The sequence below is a fragment of the Falco naumanni genome, chromosome 5 (genome assembly GCF_017639655.2).
Source record: "Falco naumanni isolate bFalNau1 chromosome 5, bFalNau1.pat, whole genome shotgun sequence".
NCBI classification, from domain to species: domain Eukaryota; kingdom Metazoa; phylum Chordata; class Aves; order Falconiformes; family Falconidae; genus Falco; species Falco naumanni.
The window spans coordinates 1,097,992-1,122,685 of NC_054058.1; the positions used below are offsets into that span (position 1 = coordinate 1,097,992).

The 24,694-nt window shown below is 52.7% G+C and overlaps 1 protein-coding gene across 1 annotated transcript; it reads left to right on the forward strand.

The window, feature by feature from the left end:
• The first annotated feature begins 8,101 nt into the window (after positions 1-8,101).
• LPAR5 (lysophosphatidic acid receptor 5) lies at positions 8,102-10,582 on the forward strand. The gene has a single exon (XM_040595711.1). The coding sequence runs from the start codon at positions 8,407-8,409 to the stop codon at positions 9,517-9,519; it is 1,113 nt and encodes a 370-aa protein (XP_040451645.1). The 5' UTR covers positions 8,102-8,406; the 3' UTR covers positions 9,520-10,582.
• Positions 10,583-24,694: the final 14,112 nt, after the last annotated feature.

The window sequence follows — 24,694 nt, forward strand, 5'->3', positions numbered from 1 at the left end:
AAGGGAGAAGGACACACACACATTCCCCGGTATATTCGCAATCCTTATCGGTACCAGAGCCTTGATGGGAGCTGAAGGGACACAAAAGGCTGCAAGAACAAAGATCCCAGCAACTAGGAAGTGAGAAAGGGGGGCTGGTTAAAAAACAGAGGCACTAAAAAGGAGCAGGGTGAGATCGATGGGTCGGGTGCTTTTGTACCTTCCAAGGATTTATGAGGGGCAGGAACATAGATCCCTCGGCGCGTCACTCCCTGAATGAGGAGACAGTGATGGCAGAACGAGGAGGCAGGAGTGAGAAAGTCAAACACCCGCAGCAGCAGCCAGAGGAGCCGGCGGGGTCTGCAGGGAAGGGGGGAGCCCGCAAGCACGGGGCAGCAGCTCCTGGGGAAGGACGGTGGCCGGGGTAGGGGTACCCTCATGACCTGTGTCTTCTTCCAGCTGTGGCTGGGACTGGCAAAGCAGAAATAGGACTTGAAAGACCAGAGCATGCACTGGGTTCTGGGGAGGACAGAGCCCTTCCCAGCTACCCGTGGCGGCACTGGGGCGCACAGCTCTCACTAATCAACCCTTGCACCTTCTCAGCACCGTGCCTCCTGCAGCCCCAAACACCCGCCGAGGTCTGTGGCAAACGTGCCTTCGCCCGCCACAGGCACTGGTACCTCTTCAGATCCCGGTTCTTTCTGGGTGCCACATGGCAGCGGCGCACAGCTGGCCCTGGGCGGGAGCTCAGCCCCCCAGTGCCGGAGGCCATGGGGCTGGCAGGGCTCTGAGCCTTCACGCTGGCTACGGGTTGACTCAGCTTTGCTCTCACTTCCCATATTTCACTTTTACCTCATGTTTAGCGATGTTTTGGGAAATGTGATATTTTCATTTTCCCCTGTCAGTCCTGGGGGTGGCTGCACAAGCATGGGAATGAAAAGGAGCAAGTATTTAGCACTATGACCCAGGGCAGGTCTCCTCAGTTGCAAGGACACCTGGGTATCACTTCTTTCACAATTACATTTGCTTTCATAAGATGCATTTAGCTTATCAGCTTTTGATAGCAAAGTTCATGCTTTGTGGCTAACCACAAGTGCGCCAGGAAGTGCGAAGGACGGGGGGGATGAACTGCAGCACGACAGCCCAGAGCCAGCCACGGCGGGGCAGGTGGTGGCTGTGATTTAGATGACCGAGTGTCCAAAGAGCCTGCCCTGCTTCCGCTTTGATTCGAGCCACCCGCAGTTCTGGTGCCTGGATCAAGACCCCTGCAGCGACAGCTAGCTCTCCGACCCCTGCAGATTGCTAACTAGCACGCCTGCCGCACCCTCGGCTCTTCGCTGGCGGAGGTGAGTGAGATGGAAACATCTGGAGAGTAGGACAGGCTGGGGGCACTGGTCCCCATGAGCTGCTGTGCAGATGCTGCTGGTCCTGAGCACGGGACACTGGGGAACCCTCTATGCCTCCTCAGCCGCCTGGTGAACCTAGAGGAGGCGCAAGGCAAATGTGTTCAAATGGCAGCCTGCTTTGGGATCCTGCGACACGAAGAGCATGGGCAGCCTGCAGAGCTTACCGGCCACCGTGCCCAGGGTGGAAGCCCTCTTCACAGGACCCTCCGGAGAGGAAGGGGGGTGGCAGATCCAGGGAGTAGGCAGGAGCAGTGTGACCAGCCCTCATGAGTTAAATACAGAGGTCTTGGCTTTGGTGTCACGTATCTCATGAAAAACAAGCCATCGTAAGTCTTGAATGTCTTCACAGTTCTAATCTGACAATAATCTAATTCCTCAGTTTTTTAAAAAAAGGTGAAAAGTGGGGCTTAAATATCACCTACAGCAGGTAAAAAGCATCCACGTTTATGAAAAAATGTAACTCAAATTTCTAAAGCAAACTTGGGTGTTTTTTTGAGATTTGGGGCACTCTTTGGTATTTCCTTTTGGTTTCAGATTTACTAAGTGAGCTCGTGCTGTTGGCATTTCCAGCTGCACCGCTCTGCACCCCAGCCTGCATGCCCAGGGGCATCCCCTCTGCCCCCCGCCCAGGGCAGCCCCCAAGCACGCCAGGGTTTAAATGACAAGTTGCTCTCAGACATGCTGGCCCCACAGCATGCTTGGCAAAGTATTTTCCAGCTGTCTTTTCCCACCTCATTTCCCAGCCCCATGCATAAAGCTGTGTCCCACCACGCTGTGCTCCATCATTTCTGTGGTGCTGGGCAGCAGCAGCTACCGGTGAGGCAGCATCAGGGGAGAAGATGCCAGGACCAGGCAGCGGGATGCCAGGCACGCATCCCACCATCCCAGGGCACGCCTGCCCGTTTCAGCTGCTGTATGCAAGCACAGCTAGGGTGTCCCACCCCCACAAAGAAAAAACTCAAAATCCTCACGGGTTTTGTGTCCTGTGGGGCCTCCCTGCCCAGCAGCTGGTTTTCTGCCTCTAGGGAGACATGCCCACCTTGGACCCGACCTCTGCTCGTCTCAGCCCAGCACCCCATGCCAGGCAGGGCTCCAGGCAGCTCCGGGGCATGTGGGGGAGGCATGTGGCTGTCACTCCGGTGGGGTGGTCACGGGGGGGGGTGGGGGAAGAGAGGACATCCTTTTCAACTGTTTTCTCCCATCCTCCAGCATCACGTTCTCCTTTCCCATCACACAGCAACAGCAGTCAATGGTGCTTCCGTCTCACACCTACACGTCTTCCTCCCTCACTCGTGTTTCTCCTTCCTTCTAGTTTCTGCAGCTTCTCCTCCTCCACAGCACTCGCTCAGACTGTCTGTGTGTGTGCGCACACACGGCACGTCATTCCCCCATCCTCCCCTCCCAGGGCACCAATACTCACAACGAATCCGTTTTCCACCTGAAAACAGAAAGAAGCATCTGCCTCGGTCTCATCTGGGGTTTGAATTGCTCTTTTCTGTCCCTGCTGGGGAAAAGGCCACGTTCTCGGCAGATGGTTTCAGAGGTAAAAGGATGCTTCCTCCACCCCCTGGGCCACGTAAGGGTCAGTCACCAAATGCAAAGTTCCTTCAGGTTTTCAAGGCAGCACCTCATCATCAGGAGGAAGAGGATTCAGCTGTGGTTCTGTTGCCTCCTTAAAGAGCTGGTGACAAGGTCGCTCAGCAGCTTTCTGTAGAGCAATGAGTACTTGAGGTTCTTCTAGAGGCAACCACAAAGAATGTGGCCTGGGGCTCTCAGACATTAACTAGGATACAACAAGGATATATCCAGCAAGGATAAGCCAGTTTCAGCTTTTCTGTCTCCCTGCTGCCAGCCTGCTTTACCCGTAACTTTCCTTTTCAGCAGGGGACAGTTGAAGCAGTACCTCCAGAGCTCGGTGGAGAAACGCTCCATTCCTACAGCTCCGTCTTTCCAAAGACCATGCATGTACACATCTCATTGCAGGTCTCTGAGATCTTGATGGCAGTATCTGCTAGGTCAAATTTGAGACTGTCAGCTTAGCTTCAATAACCACCACAGTGGGAGTCTTGCTTCTGTGTTTCCATCCGCCCACCAAAAAAAAAAAAAATCCAGTCTAAAATCTTCAGGCTATTTTCCACTCTCAGTGACCTGTGATGCCACTTTAGAGCTCCGCTGTTAGGTGTCTCGAAGGCTGCAGGGGCTAGTACATCAGGAAAGACAACTCTGGGAAAAAAAGGAAAGGTGATGGTGGACAAAAACCTAGATGCCTTTCTTGCACTGGTGGCGCCCAGGAAAGCCTGGGAGATTTCCACAGCAGAAACTCTTTAGGCAGGGAAATTCCTCACAGGGCTGTCTCTGATCAAAGCGCTAGTGGGAACGGCTACAGAGCAGCATGATGAGCTAAGCAGCGGCTGGAACCACATGGCTCCTACCCCAGAGGTCCGAAAGCCACTGAGGGGTGGAAGACCTGGTAACTGGGGTGTAGAAACATTTGCTCAAAATCGCTTGTAAAGGCTCACTAGCAGGCACAATCTGAGAAAAGGTTCTTGGGGGATTTCAGACCAGGGACCTTGATGTCTGTGCAGAACAAATTAGTGGAAGCTATTATAAAGGAAAAAATCAATTGGCGTGCAGTCGCTTCTAATTACTGAGGAAAAGTCATCATGGCTTTTATAAAGGGATGCTGCGTCTCACGGTCCTTCTTTGAAGCAGCCAATAAGTGCGTGAACAGGGGCCCGTGTGGATTTCCAAAAGGCTTTCAAAAGGGCTCTCACCAATGGGGCTGAAAGAAATTCAGAGAAAGTGTTCCTACCTGGACAAAAACCACCTAAACGGCAGGCCAGAGAATGAGGGGAAATTGCTGGTTTTCTGGGTGGAGTTATAAAATGCCAGTGCTGGGTCTTGGACTGTCTGACTTATTCATGAGGGATGAATAATAAAATAATAAATCTGTCGGTGACATAAAATTATTCAAGTTAGAAAAGATGAGGGCTGGCCGCGAAGAACTGCAGAGATTAGGAGAAGTGTGAGTGACTGGCCTTAAAATAGCAGCTGAAATTTCATCTAGCGAAGTGATGAGAGAAAACAATCTGAACTGACCATTAGCCCTTGCAAATGAGGTCTGCGCCTACTCAGCTCAGTGCATCCACATCATCAACATGGTGTACATTTTGTGCAGCCCACCACAGGCTCATAAAGGCTGCAGCAGACGTGGGAAGGTGCTGAGAAGGGCAAAGAGGACGTCCAAAAGCACCGAACGGCTCCTCTGCGAGGAGCAGCTCTGAAGGCATGGACCCCTTAGCCTGAAAAAAAAAGGAAAAGGTTACGGTGGGGGAATGTGGAGATGTTTATAAAATCATCAGTGATAGGGTGAAGGTGAGCAGGCATGGGGGTTTCACTGTCTTTTCCAGCACTAAAGCTAGGAACTGAAGCTAAAAGGTGGCGATTCAAAAATCAGTACAAGAAAGTGGTTCTTCTCCTCAGGTGCGATTAAGCTGTGGAACTCCTTGGCACCCCTGGCACTGGATGTTGTAGATAGCAAATTTTACATCGACTCAAAAAGCAGCTGGAAAAAATCAGGAAAGAAAAGTTCCCTGAGGACTGAATACAAACAGGTCACCTCTGGCTCAGGGAATCCCTGTGCCACGGTGCGCTGGGAGCGGGAGGGGAACTCGGGGAGCATAACGACGCGGTTGCGCTGCTCTCGTGTTATCCCTGCACCACCAGCAGTTTGAGGTAGAATGCCAGTTGTAGGTAGACCGCTGACCTCGCACAGGTGGTCAGTGCCCACATGTTATTTGTCTAGAGGTGTTTATGGAATATCCCTTGATAAAAACAGCTTGTTGGTGGAGACAAGTCACCTTCACCTGACACCTGGCAGGTCTGGGCACACGTGGTAGAGCAGGTGATGGTCTCTCACAGTCTCAGTCTCACTTGCTTTGTCTTGGTCAAGGTGAAGGTCTCACCAGTCTGGTCAGTCTGCGGTCACTGCAGGGCTTTGGCTCTAGAAAAGCTGGCATATCCTCCTTGAGATTTTTTTGAGGCACTAAATCATTTCACTTGAAACCACCAGCATTCTTGCCATTTGCCTTGCCGGATTATCTTACGCTTCTAACTTATTCAAGTCTTCACACAAAGTTTTCATCCACCAGGAAGGGTGAAGGCGGCTCAGATATAGCTTGACAAGCAATAGAAGTCCCTCTAAGAACCCCGTCTTGGTGGTAGACCTGCCCAACAACACAAAAGGCCGGGCAAAGTGGTAGTTCTCTGCTCTCCCGTATCAGACATCCACTTCCATCGTTTAACACATCGTTACCGGAATGAATCTCTTCCTACCTGTGAGGCCAGCACACGCTTCTGGCTTTAACAGATCCTCCCCCGAGATCTGTGCGTTGCCCCACATGCCACCCAGAAGGTCTGACACGCTTGTTGTGCCTGTCCAACTGCTGAGTAGCTGCCTCTTACAGCAATATCAACCTTATATAAAGATTTTCTCCAGGCAGAGAATTCTGCTTTCCTTTTGAAGGAAATCAAGGTCTTTGTGGGCTCTGCAAGGGAGTCCCTATGGAACCCTGCAAACAGCTGTGGGGAACCACGTCCCCTTCCCAACCCCTACTCCACTGCAACAGCTTTGAGGGCAGACATCTGGTTTGGGGATGCTGGAACAACTAAGGCAGCCCCTAGCCCAGCCCCCTGCTCAGGGCAGGGTCAGCGGTCGGATCAGATGGGGTTACTCTGGACTACCCAGAGTCTGGTCTTGGAAGCTGCCAAGGATGGCGGCTCCACAACCTCTCTAGGAAACTTGTTGCAACTCCTGACTGTCCTCACGGTGAAATCCAGCCTGAATACCTGTTGGTTCAGTTCACGCCTGTTGTAGCCCTGCCATGCCTCGCTGCAAACAGCTAACGCTGTCCTCTTCCAGCAGCCACCTTGCAGGTACGGGGAGTGCAGTGGGGTGGCCCTGGCTGGGCACCAGGTGCCCACCAGGATGCTCCATCACCCCCCTCCTCAGCTGGACAGGGGAGACAAATACAACAAAAGGCTCCTGGGTTGAGGTAAGGACAGGGAGATTGCTCAGCAATTACCATCGCAGGCAAAACTGACTCAATTTGGGGCAAAATTAATTTAACTTATTATCAATCAAATCACAGTAGGATGATGAGAAAACAAAACAAAATCTTCGAACACTTTCCCCCACTCCTCTCATCATCCCAGGCTCAACTTCACTCCCGACGTCTCTCCCCCCGCGCCCTGGGCAGCGCAGGATGGGGCTGGGGCTGCGGCCAGTCCCTCCCACGCTGTCACTGCTGCTGCTTCCCCCTCATGGGGAGGGTCCTCACACCCTGCCCTGCCCCAGCGTGGGGTCCTGCATGGGCTGGGGGGGGATCTGCTCCCCGTGGGCTCCATGGGCTGGGGGCACACCTGCCTCACCGTGGGCTTCACCACGGGCTGCCGGGGGGGATCTGCTGCAGCACCTGGAGCCCCTCCTGCCTCCTCCTGCCCCGGCCCGGGGGGCTGCAGGGCTGCTGCTCTCACACAGCCTCACTCCTCTCTCCCGCTGCAGGTTTCCCCCCTTATTCTTAAATCCGTCACCCCTGAGGTGCTGCCGCTGTCACCGCTGGGCTCAGCCTCGGCCAGCGGCGGGTCCGGCTGGGAGCCGGCTGGTGTGGGCTCTGTCGGACACGGGGGAACCTTCTGGCAGCTCCTCACTGAAGCCCCCACTGCAGCCCCCCCACTACCAAACCCTTGCCATGCAAACCCAGTACAGGGAGGCTACCATTGTATCCCCTGGAGCCTTCTCTTCTCCAGCTGAACAAGACCAGTTCCCCCAGCATCTCCTCACGGGCCAGTTCTCCAGCCCCCAGACCATTCTGATGGCCTTCCACTGGGCTCAGCCAGCTGGTCAGTGTTTGGCAGGACAGTGGTACCGTTGCTGTCTGGAGTGGTTACCAGCCTCACGCTGCGCTGAAGTCCCAGGTATGTTTGCCCACGTGAATCCCATGACCCTTCCCCTCCTGCGTGCTCCCCGACCTGGCTGTGCTGCTCCGTGTCTGTAGGACACGGGCTGTTTCACGCCTCATGGTGTTGTAAGCGGGGAAATGATGTGAGGAGATGAAATCCAAGTAAGCACCGCGGGTCCCACACAAGCGAGAACCCCAGGGTGACTGTAAGGAACCCCAGCTCGCTGGGGCTCAGGGTTCTGTGGGTTGTTTGAGCCAGGGAAGGAGCTCGGGTGGAGCTGAGTCTAACTGTAGTGTAATTCTTTTTATCTGCAATGGATGTACAGAGTCCAGTTTCTCTGATATAAAACAATACTATGCAGTTTTTATTTTAAGTTCCTTGCAGTCAGCATTTTCCCCTCAAAATGCTTGCGCTCTCCTTTTTCTTTCTTTCTCTTTTTCTGGAGCTGCCTTGCCTACTTTCCCTGTGTGCTCCTGCGCTCCCCCTTTCCGGGACACATGTGCTCCCAGAAGCCATCAAAGCCACGTGCATTTTCTGGGGCTGAGTGACACAAAATTCTGCACAGTTACCTTTGTTGTGCTCTGGCTGCTTCTGCCATGTAATTGCTCACTTTTCTACTGGCCATTTTTCTCAGTCTTTTGGTTTCTTTGTGAGTTCTTGCTGCAGAAGCCACCATGGTGGGATTTTAACATTTCAAGAGATTTTCTCCTCTAACTTAAACTCTTTTGCCTTGGTCTTCCACTCTGACCAGGAATTGTGCTGACAACTGGCAATGTTCTTCCATCGCATCGCCGTCCCCATGACGACTGGGCAGAACTGCTGAACTAGAGGCAGAAGCTGACTCCAGGTGACCACATTACCATCCCTGCCAGATGACCACGGACCAGCACCAGTCAGGAGAGAGATGAGTCCATCCACACTCCAACTGCAGATGCGGGGAATGACCTGCCTACAGCTTCTTAGAGGGGAATGACTTCTCTCAGTGCTTTTCTTTGTGCCTCTGTAGCCCACTGGCAGGCTCAGCCATCTCAGCGAGATCCTTCCCTGATCCGTGCTGGGCATGTCAGCTCCCAATGAGTCTCAGACATGCAAGGATTACAGCTTCAACCACCACCTCCTCCTGCCTGGCTACATCCTGATATTCATTACAGGTTTGATGCTGAACGTGATGGCCCTATGGATATTCATCCGCTACCTGCGCCTGAAGTCTGTAGTGATGATCTACATGTTCAACCTGGCCGTGAGCGACCTCACCTTCACGCTCCCACTGCCTCTGCGACTCTACTACTATTCCAACCACCACTGGCCCTTTGGTAACACCCTATGCCAGGTCTCTGGCTCTGTCTTCCAGATCAACATGTATGGTAGCTGCCTTTTCCTCATGTGCATCAACCTGGATCGCTATGTTGCCATTGTCCACCCGCTTCGCTGGCGACATCTGCGGCGCCGCAAGGTAGCCAGGCTCCTTTGCCTGGTTGTCTGGGTTGTGATCTTCATGGGCTCCATCCCCACAGCCATAGTCCACAAGCAAACCCACTGTAACGTACAGAACCAGACCATTTATCTGTGCTTCGAAAACTTTAGTGACAACATGTGGCAGAATAACCTCTTCCCCCTAGTCATCCTGGCTGAAATCTTGGGGTTTCTCCTGCCTCTCAGTTCTGTGATGTACTGCTCAATTCGGATCTTTCAGGAGCTCTGCCAGGACGGCCAAACAAAGACCCTGCGACAGCAGAAGACTCTCCGTCTCCTCTTGGTCAATCTGGTCATCTTCATCATCTGCTTTGTGCCCTACAACACTACCCTGGCAGTTTATGGGATGATAAAAGCCCGGGTGATTAAGGTTGAGAAAGAAACACAGGCCTCCATACGCCAAGTGTTAATTATGGCAATGCTGTTGGCCAGCATGAACTGCATGCTGGACCCCTTGATCTACTACTTTAGTACTGAGGGTTTCCGTAACACCTTTAAGAAGCTGCGGCGGGGACAAGCCTGGGACTCAGATATAGGGACGCTTAAGAGTCAGGTTGTGGATAACAAGTCAAATCGAGACCACGCTCTTTCAAAAGTAAAACAGTTCCCCACTAAAAGCTTTATCCGTCCCAATGAATCTTTGCCATCGCTTCCTACTGCCATATTTTTGAATGGCCCTATTGAAGACTCAGAAATATAACCATAGACAGGTCATACCGTCATAATTATCACCCATTTGATAATTACAGCAGGACTGCGGGAAAGCTCAGGATAACGTAGCAAACCCCTTGAGGGAACGCAGCAGACTGCATGTGGGTGAGCGTGATGATGCGAAGCTGAAGAATGAAAGGCTGTTTGGAATAAACAGAGATGCCTTGGTGACATGGTCCCACCTGACTCCTTTGATACAGGAAACATAGCGGGGGAAGAAGGACTTGAAACGCTCCTGGTGTGTCTAGGACAGGTCAGCACACATTCCTATACCACATCCATCCCGCCGGACACCTCCCAGCTGCACTGTAGCCTGAAGCAGTTCTGGGGATAATCAGAACACAGATACGGTACTCACTGCTGACAGAGTGGATTTAGTAGTAATGACTGAGGGAAATTCTTGGTTTTTCAACTAGATGCTTGATGCTTCAGTCTGAGTCTTCAGTCCAGCTCAGGGCACCTAAATAAGCATGTTAATTTTCCAAAAGAGTCGAAGCATTTAGCAACCCTTGCTGGGGTCAAGGAGAATAGCTGAGTGTTTAGTGTTCTTGGAGAAAATAGGTTCCTAATTGTATAGCAAGTCACAGACCTCAGCAAAACAAGCTTTAGGAGGCATGTCAAACGGGCTGGTGCAGCTGTACACACGCACATGCAGCACAATGGCTATACATTTACCTAAAGCAAAATGGCTTGGGAAATGCTGGCATACTTAAAAACACACCCAACATCCATAATGGCCCCAGAAAAAAGAGAAGACACCAACACTGTGGTCATTTCTGAAGCTGACATTGACACCAGTGCTTTGCACTCCCCTGTCGCTCAGCTATACGGTGATTGATTTTAGCTCTGGGTGATTTTTGCTGTTAAAAAGAAATGATGTCACAGAACGAGGCTGCAGTGAAATATATTTGCTTGCACTGTTTGTACCTGCTTTTTCAGCCTGCACTGTATGCGAGAGCCCTATAAATCTCCCCAGCAGTGAGAGATCCAGCTGCAGAGGCAGTGCCAGAAGCCCCAGTTACTCACTCCTGCCAGTGACCAAGGGTGCCCTTTCCACTCACACCGTAAAACAGCTTCTCTGTGGCTTCCAGCAGGACTTAGGCTATCCCGGAGTGGGTCCATTATGGTATATTTTAATTTTTTTGGAAAATGTTAAACGAAAAGTAAAGGAAAGTGACAAGAAATGCAGTTCAGAGTAAAGTCCTGGTGCTTAGACTTGTAAATTAGCAATGAATCTTATTTCAAGGTCCTGCCTCATGATTACTGTGGGAACAAAAGTACACCTGAGGAAGGCCAGCCCCAACCCCTTCCTCAGCCTGTGCACCCCCAGCAGACCAGCCTTGAAATATGTCTGCAGATGGAGGACATCTAATGGTGTCCAAGAGATGCCATGAGAGAGCTGGAGGAGGGCTTGCAGGGCAGCCGGTATTTCTATTTTGAAAATTCTGGACTGCCATGTCAGCGTGAATCATTTGTGACAACGTGCAGCTGGAGAGGGAACGGAGCCGTGCACTGATCTTCTGCTGGGGTCTGGTGTTACTCTTTTGTTCGGGATTTATGGGGCAGTGGAGTGACATTACAGCAGCTGCACTGCTGCTCGTTTCCACATCTTTCTCCACCTTCCTCTTTCCTAGACTGCTTTCCTTGTCTCAGTTCCTCTGCTCCTTTCTCCCTTCCCCAGACCTAACACACCACACACCTAAGCATCAACGCGATGCCTTCACTGCTATGCTTTCTTCCCTGCTCAGAGAAGCTGGTTTTTTTCTTCCCTTTTAACTTGGCTAGAGCACTGTCATAAATTCACAGAAATATTGGTGTGGGAAGGGACCTGTGGAGGTCTCTACTCCCTGCTCACTGCAGGCTGTTGGGAGCACTGAGGGCTGGCTGCTCCCCAGGGGAATGGTGGCTGAGAGCCAGGCATGGTAACGGGGTGGCAGAGGAAGGGGCAAGGTGAGCAAGGCGAGCAAGGCAGGTACGGGGATGACAGGCAGGTTCAGCTGAAGATCCAGACTGTCAGACAAGCCTGTGATGACAAGGCAGGTCCAAGGTCAAACTAAGAAGTCAAGTCAGCATCCTCAGGATCGGGTCTGGGGCAGTAACCGGGGTGAGCTGCAGCCCAGCGATTGCCAGCGAGTCTGTGGCAACATGGCAGGTCTCGGGTCAAGCCAGGAAGCCCGTCCGTGGGTCCAGATCAACACAGCGCGCGGCCAGGCACAGGCAAGACTGTGCAGGCAGGAGCTGAGGGCAAGAGCACCAGCTTAAGAGCAGCTCCTGGGGCAGGGGGCCAGCCCTGGCTGAGACTCCAGCAGAGCTTTCTGGAAACTCTCCCCAAGGTCAGCAGAGGGAAAGGGCAGCCCCCAGCTGCGTCGTCTCTGACCTGGCACCGAGCTCCCACAGCCACAGCTCAGGAGCAGGGGGGATGCACTTGGGACCCTGAGCCAGTTCAGGTTGCCCAGCACCTTGCCCAGGTGTCTTCCGAGCTCCTCCAAGGATGGAGATGCTTCCACCTCTCCAGGAGCCCGCTCCAGTGCTGGAACGTGCCCCGGGGAGAGGCTTTTCCTAACGCTCAGCAGGAATCTCCCCTGTTTTGAGTCACGGCTGTTGACTCCTCTGGTTTCTCGGGCCGCAGTGAGCAGAGTCCAGCTCCATCTCCTCTTGGCAAGCGTGCCAAGGATGAATGGAATGTCAGGTGGCAGAGCCACTCCTTGGGAAGAGGCTGCTCCTCTGCCAACGTTACAGTATCCCCCCAAAAAACACAACACAGAACTTCTCAAAAAGAACATCAGAAAACATAATCTTTTCTTACAGTTTCACTCCTGAAAATAGCAGAACTATTTTTACCTGGAACATTTTATAAATATTCCACCTCCAGCAGAGGAAATTTTTGCTTAAATATTTTGACAAAATTATAAATAACTGAAAAGCTGATCTCTTAATTAATCTCTTCAACCAGATTAACAATAAAGGGGGCTGCTGGTCATGCTACACGCAGCAGAAAAGTTCCTGACTTTGGGTTTCTGAAGGTTTTCCTTAACTGTTATATATAGGCAATGGTGTGCCCAGTGCGGGCTGTTTGTGTTTTGTCCTTTGGGTTTTCGAACTTTTTCAGCTTGAATTGGTTTTGTTTCATTTTTGAGGATTCTAGTCGGGTTTAACCACTTTGGATTCTAGAGAGGATTTTGGATATTTATCATGTCTGCCACAGAGAATCGGTGTGAGCTCAGTCTTCTGCTTCTGCGTTTTTGCCTTTGCTAGCCTGATTTTTTTATCCCATCACGCAACGATAGAGAATATGCATGTATTGTCTCTCAGTGGAATGAGTCACTCACACTACCTTGCTTTATAGCTTCTGTTTAATGAGTATATATAAAAAAAGCCAAACAAACAAATTGGGAAGTCCTAGGGTAAGATGGTGTCCAACAACAGCGATTGCTACAAAACAGAACCACCTTAAAGCATGTGTTTAAAGCAACAGGAATGAACTATGTGAAGCAATGGTATTCAAGACAGGAAAGTTAGATGGGAATATGAGCTCATCAAAGCCTTTTCAACCTGTATAATTGACCCTCTACATCCTACTGTGGTAATTCTTGTATTAGTATTCCTGCTAAGTATGTCAGGGGTAAAAGATGCCGTTCGCTGCTTCCCTGCACTTCGTGTCATTCAAAAACATCTTCTTATCAAGTAAGACTAAACCAGTGAAGGTCAGAGAGATGGCAAAGGAGCACAGACGTGTATTCTGCATGGATCAGACAGGGTATCTGCAAAAACGCAGCACTACGCTGGGATTTCAAGCCCATTTTGTTCTGCGACAGACACACCAGCCACTTCTGGAAAGAGTTCCTTACTTGGAGGGTATAGAGACATATTGTTATCGCTATTAATTGTGATCTTAAATGTATTTTATACTTTCCAGAAACACACTGACGCTCTGGGTGCTCTAAATCAGATTGAAAAGATGTTTCAGAACTCCCAGAACAAGCCAGACTTAACCTTCAAATTGTTTTTCTTACTGGTTATATTCCTTCCACCACGTACTGGCTGCCTGCCTCCCACCGCTTGACGTATCCCTCCAATTTTGTGTTACGGACATCCTGAGCAAGTGGAGCTCTTCACGCTTTGAGCTTGGGAGGTTAACCCCCCCCGCCGCTCCCCCCAGTCGCCGGAAGTTGAAACAGATGTCCTCCAGAGGTCCTTCCAACCTAAATAATTGTGTGAAACTCTGACCTTGTGTTTTAGATGCTGCTCTGATAGCCCAAGCGGGTTTTCAGCCTCTTCGCTGTGGTTTCCTCTGGGTGTTGCTGGTGCTTGGAAGACACTTGGCACTCCCGCCTGCCTTCCAGCTGCGCCAGTGCTGAGCACGGGCAGCCAAAGCTCTGTATTTCAGGAGTTCTTGGAAGCCTTTCCTTCAAACTCTTGCCTTCTGCAGTGCTAACAGAATCTCAGCAGAGGCCAGGCTGCCGCTGCGCCGGTACCGCCGCAGGTCCTGCTGACCAAAATCGTCACAGGGTTTCTTTGCAGCTTCCCACATTTCCATCCCACCTACTGCCTCTGCTGTTACACTCTAAGAGATCTTGGGGCACACATCATCATTTTTAATTGGGCTCGCATAGCACCTTGCACAGCGAGACAGCCGTCTCGAAGGGCTCCCAAACTAAAGAAGAAGAAATAGTGCAGCAGCACCGAAGGACCTGCCATGCTGCTGATGTTGCTTGATGATGTTTGGGAGCCTGGATGTGTTAAAGCCAGACGCAGCAATCACTGCTTTAACCTATTTCACTAAGTAAGAGTGACAAGGCAGCGGTGACCCAGTCTTCCGTGCCAGCTGTAGCACCTCCCTGCCCTGCAAGCCCCCCACAAGCGCAGGCAGTCGCTCTGCACTTTAGTTCCTGAAATACAAGGGAACAAGAAAGTACTTTCCTCCAGGAGGACGCAGGGTGAAAGGAAATGATCAAACTTTTCACCATAAAGTGATGATGAAAGACCTTTTCTGACCCTGGGTGGAAAAAAGAAAAGAAAAAAATAAAGAAAGGGGAAAAATAAAAAGGAGAAAAGTAGCACAGACATCCCTGGGCTATAAAGCAGCCTGTCACCACGTTGGGGATGGACACGGATGACAGACCCTCAGCACGGTGTGACAGCAGGAACAGCCTGGCTCAGCTTCAGGGGGACACCTCAGGGGTCGGCCCCTCCTGTGCCCCCCGAGGAGCCCCCCGTGCCTGGTGGGCAAAACACGCCGATGCAGGCCTTGCCGCGGGCCAGCTGCAGCTCACAGCCGCTGCTGGTCCTGCTGGGACCCCCGTCACCCTTCACCTTCTCAGGCGGCTGTTTTTTTTTTTTTAATTCCGAACGAAAAAGAATTTGCAAACCCAGCCCCCCCCACCCCCGAGACCCGCCTGCAGCTACACGTCCCGCAGCGGCCACGCACACGGACACACGTGGGGCGCTTGGTGGCGGGTCCAAGGTGGGAAGCGGCTGCACGTCGGGTGGCGCAGGCGGCTGCCCCCCGCCCCGGGGCCGTTACTGGCGGGGGTTCGACTCCGAGCCGGGGGGCTGCCCCCGGCCCCGCCGCTCCCCCCCTCCCGCCGCTCCCGCCTCGCGTTCTCCGCGGCCAACAGCGGCCCCCGGCGGCGGCTGCGCTCCTCGGGCCGCACCGGCGGCTCCCCCCGCCGGGGGGGCTCCCGGCCCGATGCGGGACCGCGCCGCAGGGACCGCCGCCACCAGCGCCTCGGGGAAGCACCGGGGAGGGCTCAGCGGGGCGGCCCCGCAGCCGCTGCCGCCGGGGCAGGGCAAAGCAGCGGGTACCGGGCGGGGGGAGCGGGTACGGAGCGGGCTGGGGGAGCGGGTACCGGGGGAGCGAGTACTGGGCGGGCCGAGGGAGCGGGTACCGGGGTAAGCGGGTACCGGGTGCGGCTGGGGGAGCGGGTACCGGGTGGGGGCAGCGGGTACCGGGGCAGCGGGTACCAGGCGGGCCGGGGGCAGCGGACACCGGGTGGGGCGGAGGGAACGAGTACCGGGAGGGGGCAGCGGGGACCAAGGGGGCAGGGACCGAGGGGGCGGGGGACCGGTAGCTGCCAGCCGGGCGGCTGGTTCCCGGCGCCGCAGCCCTCAAGGGTTAATTGCCCGGCGCTGTCACGCAGCAGGGCACGGCGCTGCCTCCCCGCTCTGGTCCTCCCCGCCTCTGGGCAACAGCCATCTATTTAAAAAACGGTAATAAAAGCGAGAATCTGTAAAAGGGAAGGAATTAAAGGTGTGAGACTTCTTCCCCGGGAGCGGGGAGAGAAGGGGAGCCAACATTGTGACCAGGACAGCAGCACCCCAGTGCAAAATGCAGACTGGGGGGGGCAGAGCCGTAGAAGCAGGGGCAGCCATAGAAGCAGGGACAGCCACCTTGCCCGGCACTACCCGGGCCTTCTGTGAGGGCTTTACCTGACCAGAGCCCGGCGAACACTGAACTGGCACCCGCGGGGAGCGTGGCACTCAGTGGCAGGACGCACCCAGGGGGGCTCCGCAGCCCTGCCCGGGGGTTCGGCAGTGCCAGGCTGAGCTGTCTCCTTGTGGGCTCCTTCTGCATAGGTGTCACGGTTGTCCTTGGTTACGCAGTGACAGATTGTTTTCCCCACCAAGTCCCTTCTTTGTTTGCCGTGTAGGAAGAACACTGCTCACAGAAAGAGAAAAAAAGTAGCTATTTGCCATTTTTCTTCTCCCCCCCCCCCCCCCCCCGCCATTTAGTATACAAATCCATCAGCTATTTACTGCACGTACCCGAACTCCATCCTGCAAAAGGGCTACTGAGCATCTCGTGCTTTTCTGTAGTATTTATCATTCCCGCATCCAACGGCTTCATAAATTTGAATTAACTTCTTTCACAAGAGGCCCATAAGCCGATATGGTATTATTACTATTTTATAGGCAGGAAACTTGGTAGCTAAAATGTATGTTCTGAATTCCTTCAGATGTCACTTTTCGGAGTGCTATAGAGCATGTATACATTCTTTGTGTCACTCCTACTGATTTCAGTCAGAAATACAAGACCTCAGCAATCCCACAAATCAAACACCAAAGTCTCGCCGAGAGCCTTTATAAGAAGGGACAAAGCAAAGGAGCAGTGACTTTTGGGGACAATTTGGTGCCCGTGCTGATGGCCAGCATCACCTGCGGGCTCTGGGGCAGAGGCAGGACTGCAAAGGTAGTGGAAAGTCGTTCACAAACACTGTGTTGCAAGGAGATTAATTTTTTCAAATGCTTCTATATCAGTGTGCGACATCTAGATAATGAGCAAGGGGAATTAGCGTTCTCATTGATGAGCATGCATTTGATATAATTAGCATTACAAAAAACCCGGTGGGACGATTTGCATAATTGCAGCGCTCAAATCCCCAGTTACAGCCTATTCAGAGGGGACAGGGAGGTTACAAAAAAAAACACCAACCAGAAGTGTTGGGGAAACATGCTGCTATGGCTTAGGGACAGTTGCTGCTGTACAGCTGCTGAAAGCATTGCAGCGTGCCCAGCAAGCTGTGGAGCCGGGGGGGGGGAGGGCGCGCGGCGAGGGAGGGGGATGCTGTGGGAGACCTGAATCCAGGCGATGTGCGGGAGACTCCTGCAGCCATCCTAAGGATGCCCTGTTAGTACTTGCCGAAATTATTGGTGACAATTTCTAAGCAGGGGAAGGATCAGCGCTGCCACAGGCTGGCTCGGTTTCGGGGTGCGTTGCAACAGGTGGCAAGGCATTCGTTGTTGGCCTGGGAATCGGCGGTTTTCTCCTTGACCTGATTGCCTTATTGCGCATCTGGAGCGTAACCTGAATGGCCAACACGCACGCTCGGTGCTCCAAAAGGACCTGCCTCCAGAGGAGGGAAGCGACATGAGGAATTGGTCAGGAAGAAACACAGTGACAGAAAAATACCAGTAAGATCTGGTGGTTGGTGGCACAAAGTTTATTACCTAGCCAAAGAGCCCACGACTGTAATCAACGGGAGAATGCCACCTTAGGTCAGAGGTAATAAGAATGAGAAATTTAGAAAGTAAAAGGGTAAGAGCAACAAAATGGCAACATGGGTTCTGTCATTCTGCACTTTGTACTTTCTAATAGTGAGGGAAAGGAAAGCCGGTGGGTGAGGCACTGTGACTTACTCAACAAGGAAGAATTAACTATAGGAGAAGCAATACGAAAATGCTCTGGCTACTTAGTGTAGAAATGGTATTTATTGACTATAGCTGTTTCAGAGTAGCTGCCAGTAGCAATATATCATCAATCAGATAAGTAGATCATTGACACAGGCAGGGCGACATCAATGCTTCAAAGGGAAATGGTCACGCTCATCGCTTGAGCTGGTTTTGAAGCTTGGGAGGGCCCTGTCATACATACAATTGAACATTTTGTTTTCTTCAGACCTGACCCTGTGCTACTCTGTTCCCTCCATGCTGTCCTTCCTCCTGTCTCATTTTCCAGACATGCAGTCTGAAAGTACTAAAAAACCCCACTCTTCTCCAAAAACCTGAAGCACTTTGCAGCAAGAATATAATTCAGCTGAGAGAGCAACTTCCCAGGGACACCAAAACATGGGATGAAGCTGATTGTGCCTGCCTTTTCCACCACTTCTGTTTCTGACCTTGGGTTGACTTCTGTAGCCCTCTATAGGAAGTAGCCTTCCCCAATTAAAAAAAATAAAATTAAAAAATGTTACCTGCTAGTTTGGGTTTAGTGCAGAGACGGTGTTAGTGGTTAGTCTTGAGAAATAACCTCCTCAGCACTGATGGTTTGATTTGCCTCAGTTTTGTACCGCTTCTCCTCCCTGTCAGGCCGAGCAGGGTGGTGGGTGGGGATCCCAGGGTCTGACAGACAGCTCTTGCTCTTCCCCGTGCAGACCTTCTGGCAGCAGCTGAGTGCTGTGGCAGGTAGCTGTCTTGCCTTACGGTTTGCCAGGGTTGCCTGTGAGACATCAGACACTGCACTACAACGAAGCCAGAAATGAACAGGAAAGGCTCTGAGACCTGCTGCAGAAGATGCTCATGCAAGAGCACCAAAGGGACATTTTGAGATGCTGACAGCGCAGTGACCCTACCAATAACATGGGATCTCCATAGCACTGTCCCTGTGCTTGGACGCCAGGGAAAATGTCCAGAGCAGCCTTTTGTGTCAGCTCTTTGGACTCATGCCACAGTGATGGATGCTTTTGGAATCTGAGATGGGGCTTTGCTTGTGTCCAAACCTGCAGTCACTTGGCGCTTACAGTTTCCCGATCTCATGTAGCTCATGAGTGCCAGTTGATACTCCTTGTTCTGCACCAAACCTGCATCAAATCCATCTCAAGTTCCTTCCCCAAATAGCTTAGCAAGTGATTCCCAGGTTGTAATTCTGAAGAGAAAGCTGGCCGAGGAAAGTCAGCATGGCTTTCTTATATTTTGTTGCTTCTGCAGCTTCTCCAGGGAGGAGGAGGTGGGGCAGAGAGAAAGAAAAGGAAAAAAAAAAAAAAAAAATGCCTTAGCATTCATAAAAGGGGACAAACTACAGAGATTCCACTTGGCTGTACGTGCAACTAATTAAGGGTAAACTGGAAACATTGTTGGTAATGTGTGATGTCCTTTGGCTGGCTGGTGGAGTTTATTTGTCTGTTGATGAAAGAATTGTTTTAAAGAAGACAGGAACACAAAGACTTGAAGACAAGCTTTAACACCTGACGTTGTTCCTATGTGCAGCTCTGGGGTTTTCTTAATGCCATCCTTGTTTCTACTTCAAGTCTAGGTGACTGCATCTGTCAACAAACATAGCAGGTGGTGTTGCAGAGAGAGAAACGCACCTGGGAACAGCACACCTTGTAGGGCTCTGTCACTCTCAGCCTGTCCCACTTTGTCCTCCATGGCATCACAGTTTTTGAAGAGGATGGGTAAAGAAGAATCACAGCCTTCAACAGATTTTGGATAGACCCCATCCAGCTCTGGCATTCCAGTCACCTGCCCAATCAGCAGTTCTGGTGAAACCCCCTTACAGCCTAGGCAGTAAGCCAGGGTGGAGGGCAGGTACGGTAATTGGAAGGGGAAGAGGGCAGAGCACGTATGAATTGAGAAGAGGTACAGCACAGACCGTGGGAGCACCCTACCCCTTTTCTACATAAAGAGCTTTCTCTCTGGTCTGCTAGTGTCCCCCTGCCCAGGGGGTGGCGGGGAGTCTAGAATTTGTTAACCAAAGACTTTGAGACAGATGAGTCTTCCATTCATTCAGTTCAGTCTCTGTGACATTACCAAGGAGTCTGGCGAGGGAGTGGATGAGTATATGGGGACCAGGCGGGATGCTCTTTTGCCCATAAGACAGTCTCAGGATGTCATTTATCAGCTGGCGAAGGAGCAGACCTTTTTCTGGAGTAACTCATTTGTGTTCTTCCATGTGGAGAATGGCAGCTCAGAAGCTGTTGTAGAATCCACTCCATCTTACTCTTTCTTCATTTTCCTTCTCTCCTTTAGTGCTTCATGGTAGCAGTGCCGCCAGCCTCAGCATTCCTGAATCATGACTCAGGGATGATGAGATGCAGGAACCTGAGGGTTTGCTTATGCCACTAGAACAGGACAGATACTGGTGTCTGCTTGGCTAGCTCCCTGCCCATCCTTCCGCCACAAATCTCTTTGCTCTGTTATCTGAGTGCTCTTCCTGCTCTTTGGTTCCTTAATGAGTCTATCACAGCTTGTTCTTTCCTACCACCAAGTCCAGTGTTGTTACACCTTCCCACTGCATTTAGCTCCCCCTTTTCTCCTCATTTCACTGGCTCCTTGCTCCTGCTTTTTCCACAGCTCCCAAGAATATCTTGCTTGTTCAACTTGTCTTAGTCTTCCCTTCCTCTAGGCCCTGTTTCCCACTACAGCTATCAATCTTGATTATTTTTGACCCCACATACTCTGATTCTCAATCTAGTTGTGTTACTCAGCCAGTCAAGGTTCTTTTCTCCCATTTCCACCCCTTCAGTTTCCAGTAACTCCTTCTGTCTTAATCCCTGCACCAGTACTAATGTCATTAGGCTCCTCACCCTCATCTATCCTCCATGCTTCCCTTCCCCAAGGGACTTGTCTTCCTTGCACTCAAGTACCTGCTCCTCCTTCACCCTGCCTGGCCCAGAGCAGTCGGCTGGGTGCTTGCGCTGGCAGCTCAGGCAGAGCAGTGGTTGCAGAAGACAGGGATGGATCTTTTCCCCCAGCCCTACGACATGCACGTATGCACGCTTACCCCACCTTTGTGAGAAAGCGGTCAGGGATGGTGGATCTTTGAAGAACTGCACAGGGAAAATCTGAAGTGTGCCTACAGAGCCTGTGTGAACCGGCTTTGGGTTTGGTTTGTTGTGGGGTTTTTTTTAAAGGCTAATAATTTGTAAAAAATTCACATGAATGTTTCAAGGTATAGTGAGTAGCGTAGCTCTGATGTGAGGACAGCTCTCCTTCGTAGGCTTCAGCTTCCTCTTCCGAAGCAGTTGGGAGTTGTTCATAGTAAAGGGCTGTTCTTTTTAACGTACACTTTAACGGTCTGAAGCAGAATGTTTTTCTCTACTTTTTTTTCTCCCTGAGTAGATTAAATGTTTAGGCTGAAGCCATATTTAAGAAGAGGGGAAAAAATATAAAAAATCAGATGTAGGCAGACAACCAGAAAAGAAAAATTCAGCTCCAATTGTAGAAGTTATAAGCAACTGAACAGTTTACAGCAGGAATGCCCAGACAGTCTAATTCCATACTCTGCTGGTAACTTTCTCCTTGCAAAAATTTGCAGTTTGAACTTGTCACTCTAGGATCAGTCACATCACTGTCCTAGCAACTTCAGAATAAGGCAGGAATACAGCACTTGCTTTGCCATAGATTGTGCCTTCTCTGAAGCTTTGTGTGAATTGCGAGGCAGATGGAGAAACGAGGCCTGATAGCTGGAAACAGCTACTTCACACACAAAGCCTGCAATATTTCTTTGGAAAGGGAGAAGGACAAACCTGAGGCTTTTCATAATGTGGTTGGTCTGTTAGCAGTGTCACCAGTGTAAATCAACCCATTTAAAACCAGTCTTGTTACGCCTCTAAAAACAGCTAAGGTGGACATGTTTGAGCCTCACCTAAGATGGAACATTTTGGAGTGGTGTAATTAAATTTGGTGACTTCTTAAAAGTCAAAGATGAGGTACCTGTTCACTTATTGCAATCAAACTGAGAGCCTGCAGGCCAGTGTGGCTCGCTGCCCAGGATGCTAACGCCCCTCCTGTGCCCCCATGCAGCACGCAAGCGCTGAGCAGCAGCTATTGCCCCTGCAGGAATACAGCTCCTGCTCCCTGGGGCAGCAGTGCAGTTGTAGCAGTTGCCCTGTTTCTCCATCACAGGTGCAAGAGCAGGAAGGCTGCATGGTGCGGGACCTGCTGTGGGAGCTGAGGAGGACAGGAGGAGAGGAAGGAGGGCATGCAGAGAAGAGGAGGAAACAGCTGTTGGCAGGGCAGGCAGGCCCTGAGAAGTGGGATGCCCCGGTGGGGCCATCAAGCACAGCCACTGAGGTTGGACCAGCTTCCTTAGCTCAGACCTCCTCCTGCAACTGTTGCGTCGTGAAGTGCTGGACTTCACACTGGAGCAGGCACCGAGCATGCACATCTTCTGCTCTGACACCGGAGCCGAGAGAGGAGCAACTTCTACTGCAGTAGGCCAGCAGCGGACAGCCAGGGGACAGGAGCACCCAGACTGTGGCAGATTTCCACAAAGCCAGCGCATGCCCAGACCACAGATCTACCCAATTAAAGCCAGGCTTGGAGCAGTTTTAAGTTCCTACTCTGCATTAGGCGTTCTCAGTGTTTTACTAAACAGATGTAACATTGATCTAAACATGTCACATGCAGATGGTGTAGTACGGACCATACGCTGCAGACTAAAGCTCTGTGTTGGCTCAGCCCAGCAGACCTCACTTGGCCCTTCCATCGCTCTATGCAAAAGCAGCGAAAGACAGCTATCTTCCCAAGGACACAGACTGGAGACCTACTTAGTGGGTGCCCAAGCGCACAGAAACGTGAAAAACAGTGGCTGGGAAGGACTGTCAAAAGGATTCAGTGCTTCCAGGCTCTGAGTCCAGAGCTCCTTCTCCAAGACCGTGGAGTGCCACATGCGTTCACTGCTTGTTTCTAACCGATGCCAGAAGACTGTCTGTGAACAAAATGCATGACAGGCAGAAGAAAACACGCGGCACTTTGCAGGCTGCATCCTCCGCCGCCTTGCGCTGCCCTGCAGTTGCTTTCCCTGTTAACAGATCTGCCACAGGGGGACTCCCTGTAAAACACGGCGTTTGCAAAGGGGGCTCCTGCATCCGCCGCCGGAAAGCCACCAGACAAAGGGACCACACCTTGCCAGCACTGCCAGAGATGGTGACTGGCACTGGGGTTGCCTCTGGGCACACGGCTGCGGGCCCACTGCCAGCAGACCCTGTCTGGTTTCACTGGGACGAGGCCTGATGGAGAGAGCCTTCCCCCTGACGCAGCTGCAGCGGATTCCTCACTGGGAAAACAGAACCCTTCCTGCCTTCCCTTGCACCGGCACCCAAACTTGCTGCTGCTGCTTGAAAACCCTCAGCCCTGTGCACGTTCTGCCGGGATGCGAGTGAATGGATGCAGGCACCTTCGCTGCGTCCCGCCCTGCTCAGCGCCCAGGAAACACTCCACTGTGCCACCACCGCATGTTACCTTTTCCCAGCTTGCCTAGACACCTTTAATCCACAACACCTACCATTTTGGAGCTGCCGTTCAGGGTGGGAAATTATGTTTTCTTGGTTCTTTTCCACATACAATCCTTTTATGTGCGGTTATTTCAGCTTTGGGAGTTTACACGTTCTGTTCCTCCCTTAGATATTGGGGCACTTTGGCCGGCTTTAATATGAAGTAAACGATTCAGGTGCTGAGCCGCACCGGGAAGGGTGGGTGGCAAGCGTGTCCAGTAAAACCACCAAGCAGCTGAGAAACACTCCCATAAGCCCATAATAAACATTAAGTACAACAGGGGCACAAGAGAAGTGCTGAGGCTGAAAACAAAACCCAAAGACAACGGTAAAAACTTGTTTTCAGAAGTAAAATACACTCGCATCAGCGGAGGGCAAGATGAGTTATCTTCCACAGCAGCAGCCACGTGGCAAGGGAGCCGCAAGCGGACAGCAAAGCTTTCCACGAGCTCACTGGAGCACGGCCCGCGGTGGCAGGCGGCCTTCCCGACAGCGGTGTGGCAAGCCGGGTCCCCGCTGTGCCCCAGGGTCCCCATTCAGACCTGGCGCAGGCACGTGGCCGTGGCACGGTATGGCACTCGCTCCAGCTTTGTGCTTTTCTGCTGACTTGAGGGAGGCCAAGGGCTGGCAGCGCAGGGCTGGGGCAGTGGGTGCGAGGGCCGAGCAGGGCCCAGCGTGGGCTGTGGGACCCCCGGTGAGGCCCCGGGAGGGCGCGGGGCTGAGGTGGGTGGCCTGGGAGGGCCGGGGCTGGCAGCAGAGCCCAGGGGCCGCAGGAGGCCCCGGGATGGCAGCGCGGGGTGGGCCTGGGGCAGGCAGCAATGCCCGGAGGCGAGGCTGGCCCAGGGGCAGGCGGCGAGGCCCGGGATGGCGGCAGGGCCCGGGATGGCGGCAGGGCCCGGGATGGCGGCAGGGCCCGGGGCAGGCGGCAGGGCCCGGGATGGCGGCAGGGCCCGGGGCAGGCGGCAGGCTCGGGGGCGAGGCCGCCCCGGGACGGCGGCGGGGCACGGGAGCCCGGCGGGGCACGGGGACGCGGGGGCCCGGGCGAGGTGGGCCGGTGGCGGCGGGAGGCGGCGCGGGGCGCCCAGCCGGCTGCCGAGCTCCGGCCCGCAGGGTCAGGCCTCAGCCGCGGCTATTATGGGATGGCGAGGCCCGAGGGAGGGCGGGGGGGGAGGTGGCAAGCGGTGGGTATTATGGGATGGCGAGGCATTTACAGCGGGGGAGGGTGAGCCGCGACTATTATGGGATGGCGAGGCCTCCCGCGACCGGAGGGGGGCAGGTGGGTGGCGGGGAGTATTATGGGATGGCAGGCCCTCCTGCCGCCGGGAGAGTATTATGGGATGAGGATGCCCCATCGGGGGAGGGGGTGGAGGGTGGGGGTATTATGGGATGGCAGGGCCTGCCGCAGCCGGCGTGAGGGGAGCGAGTATTATGGGATGGCACCATTCCCACCGC

Coding starts and splice junctions, on each gene's coding strand:
- LPAR5 (XM_040595711.1), top strand. CDS start 8,407: ATGTCAGCTCCCAATGAGTCTCAGACATGCAAGGATTACAGCTTCAAC.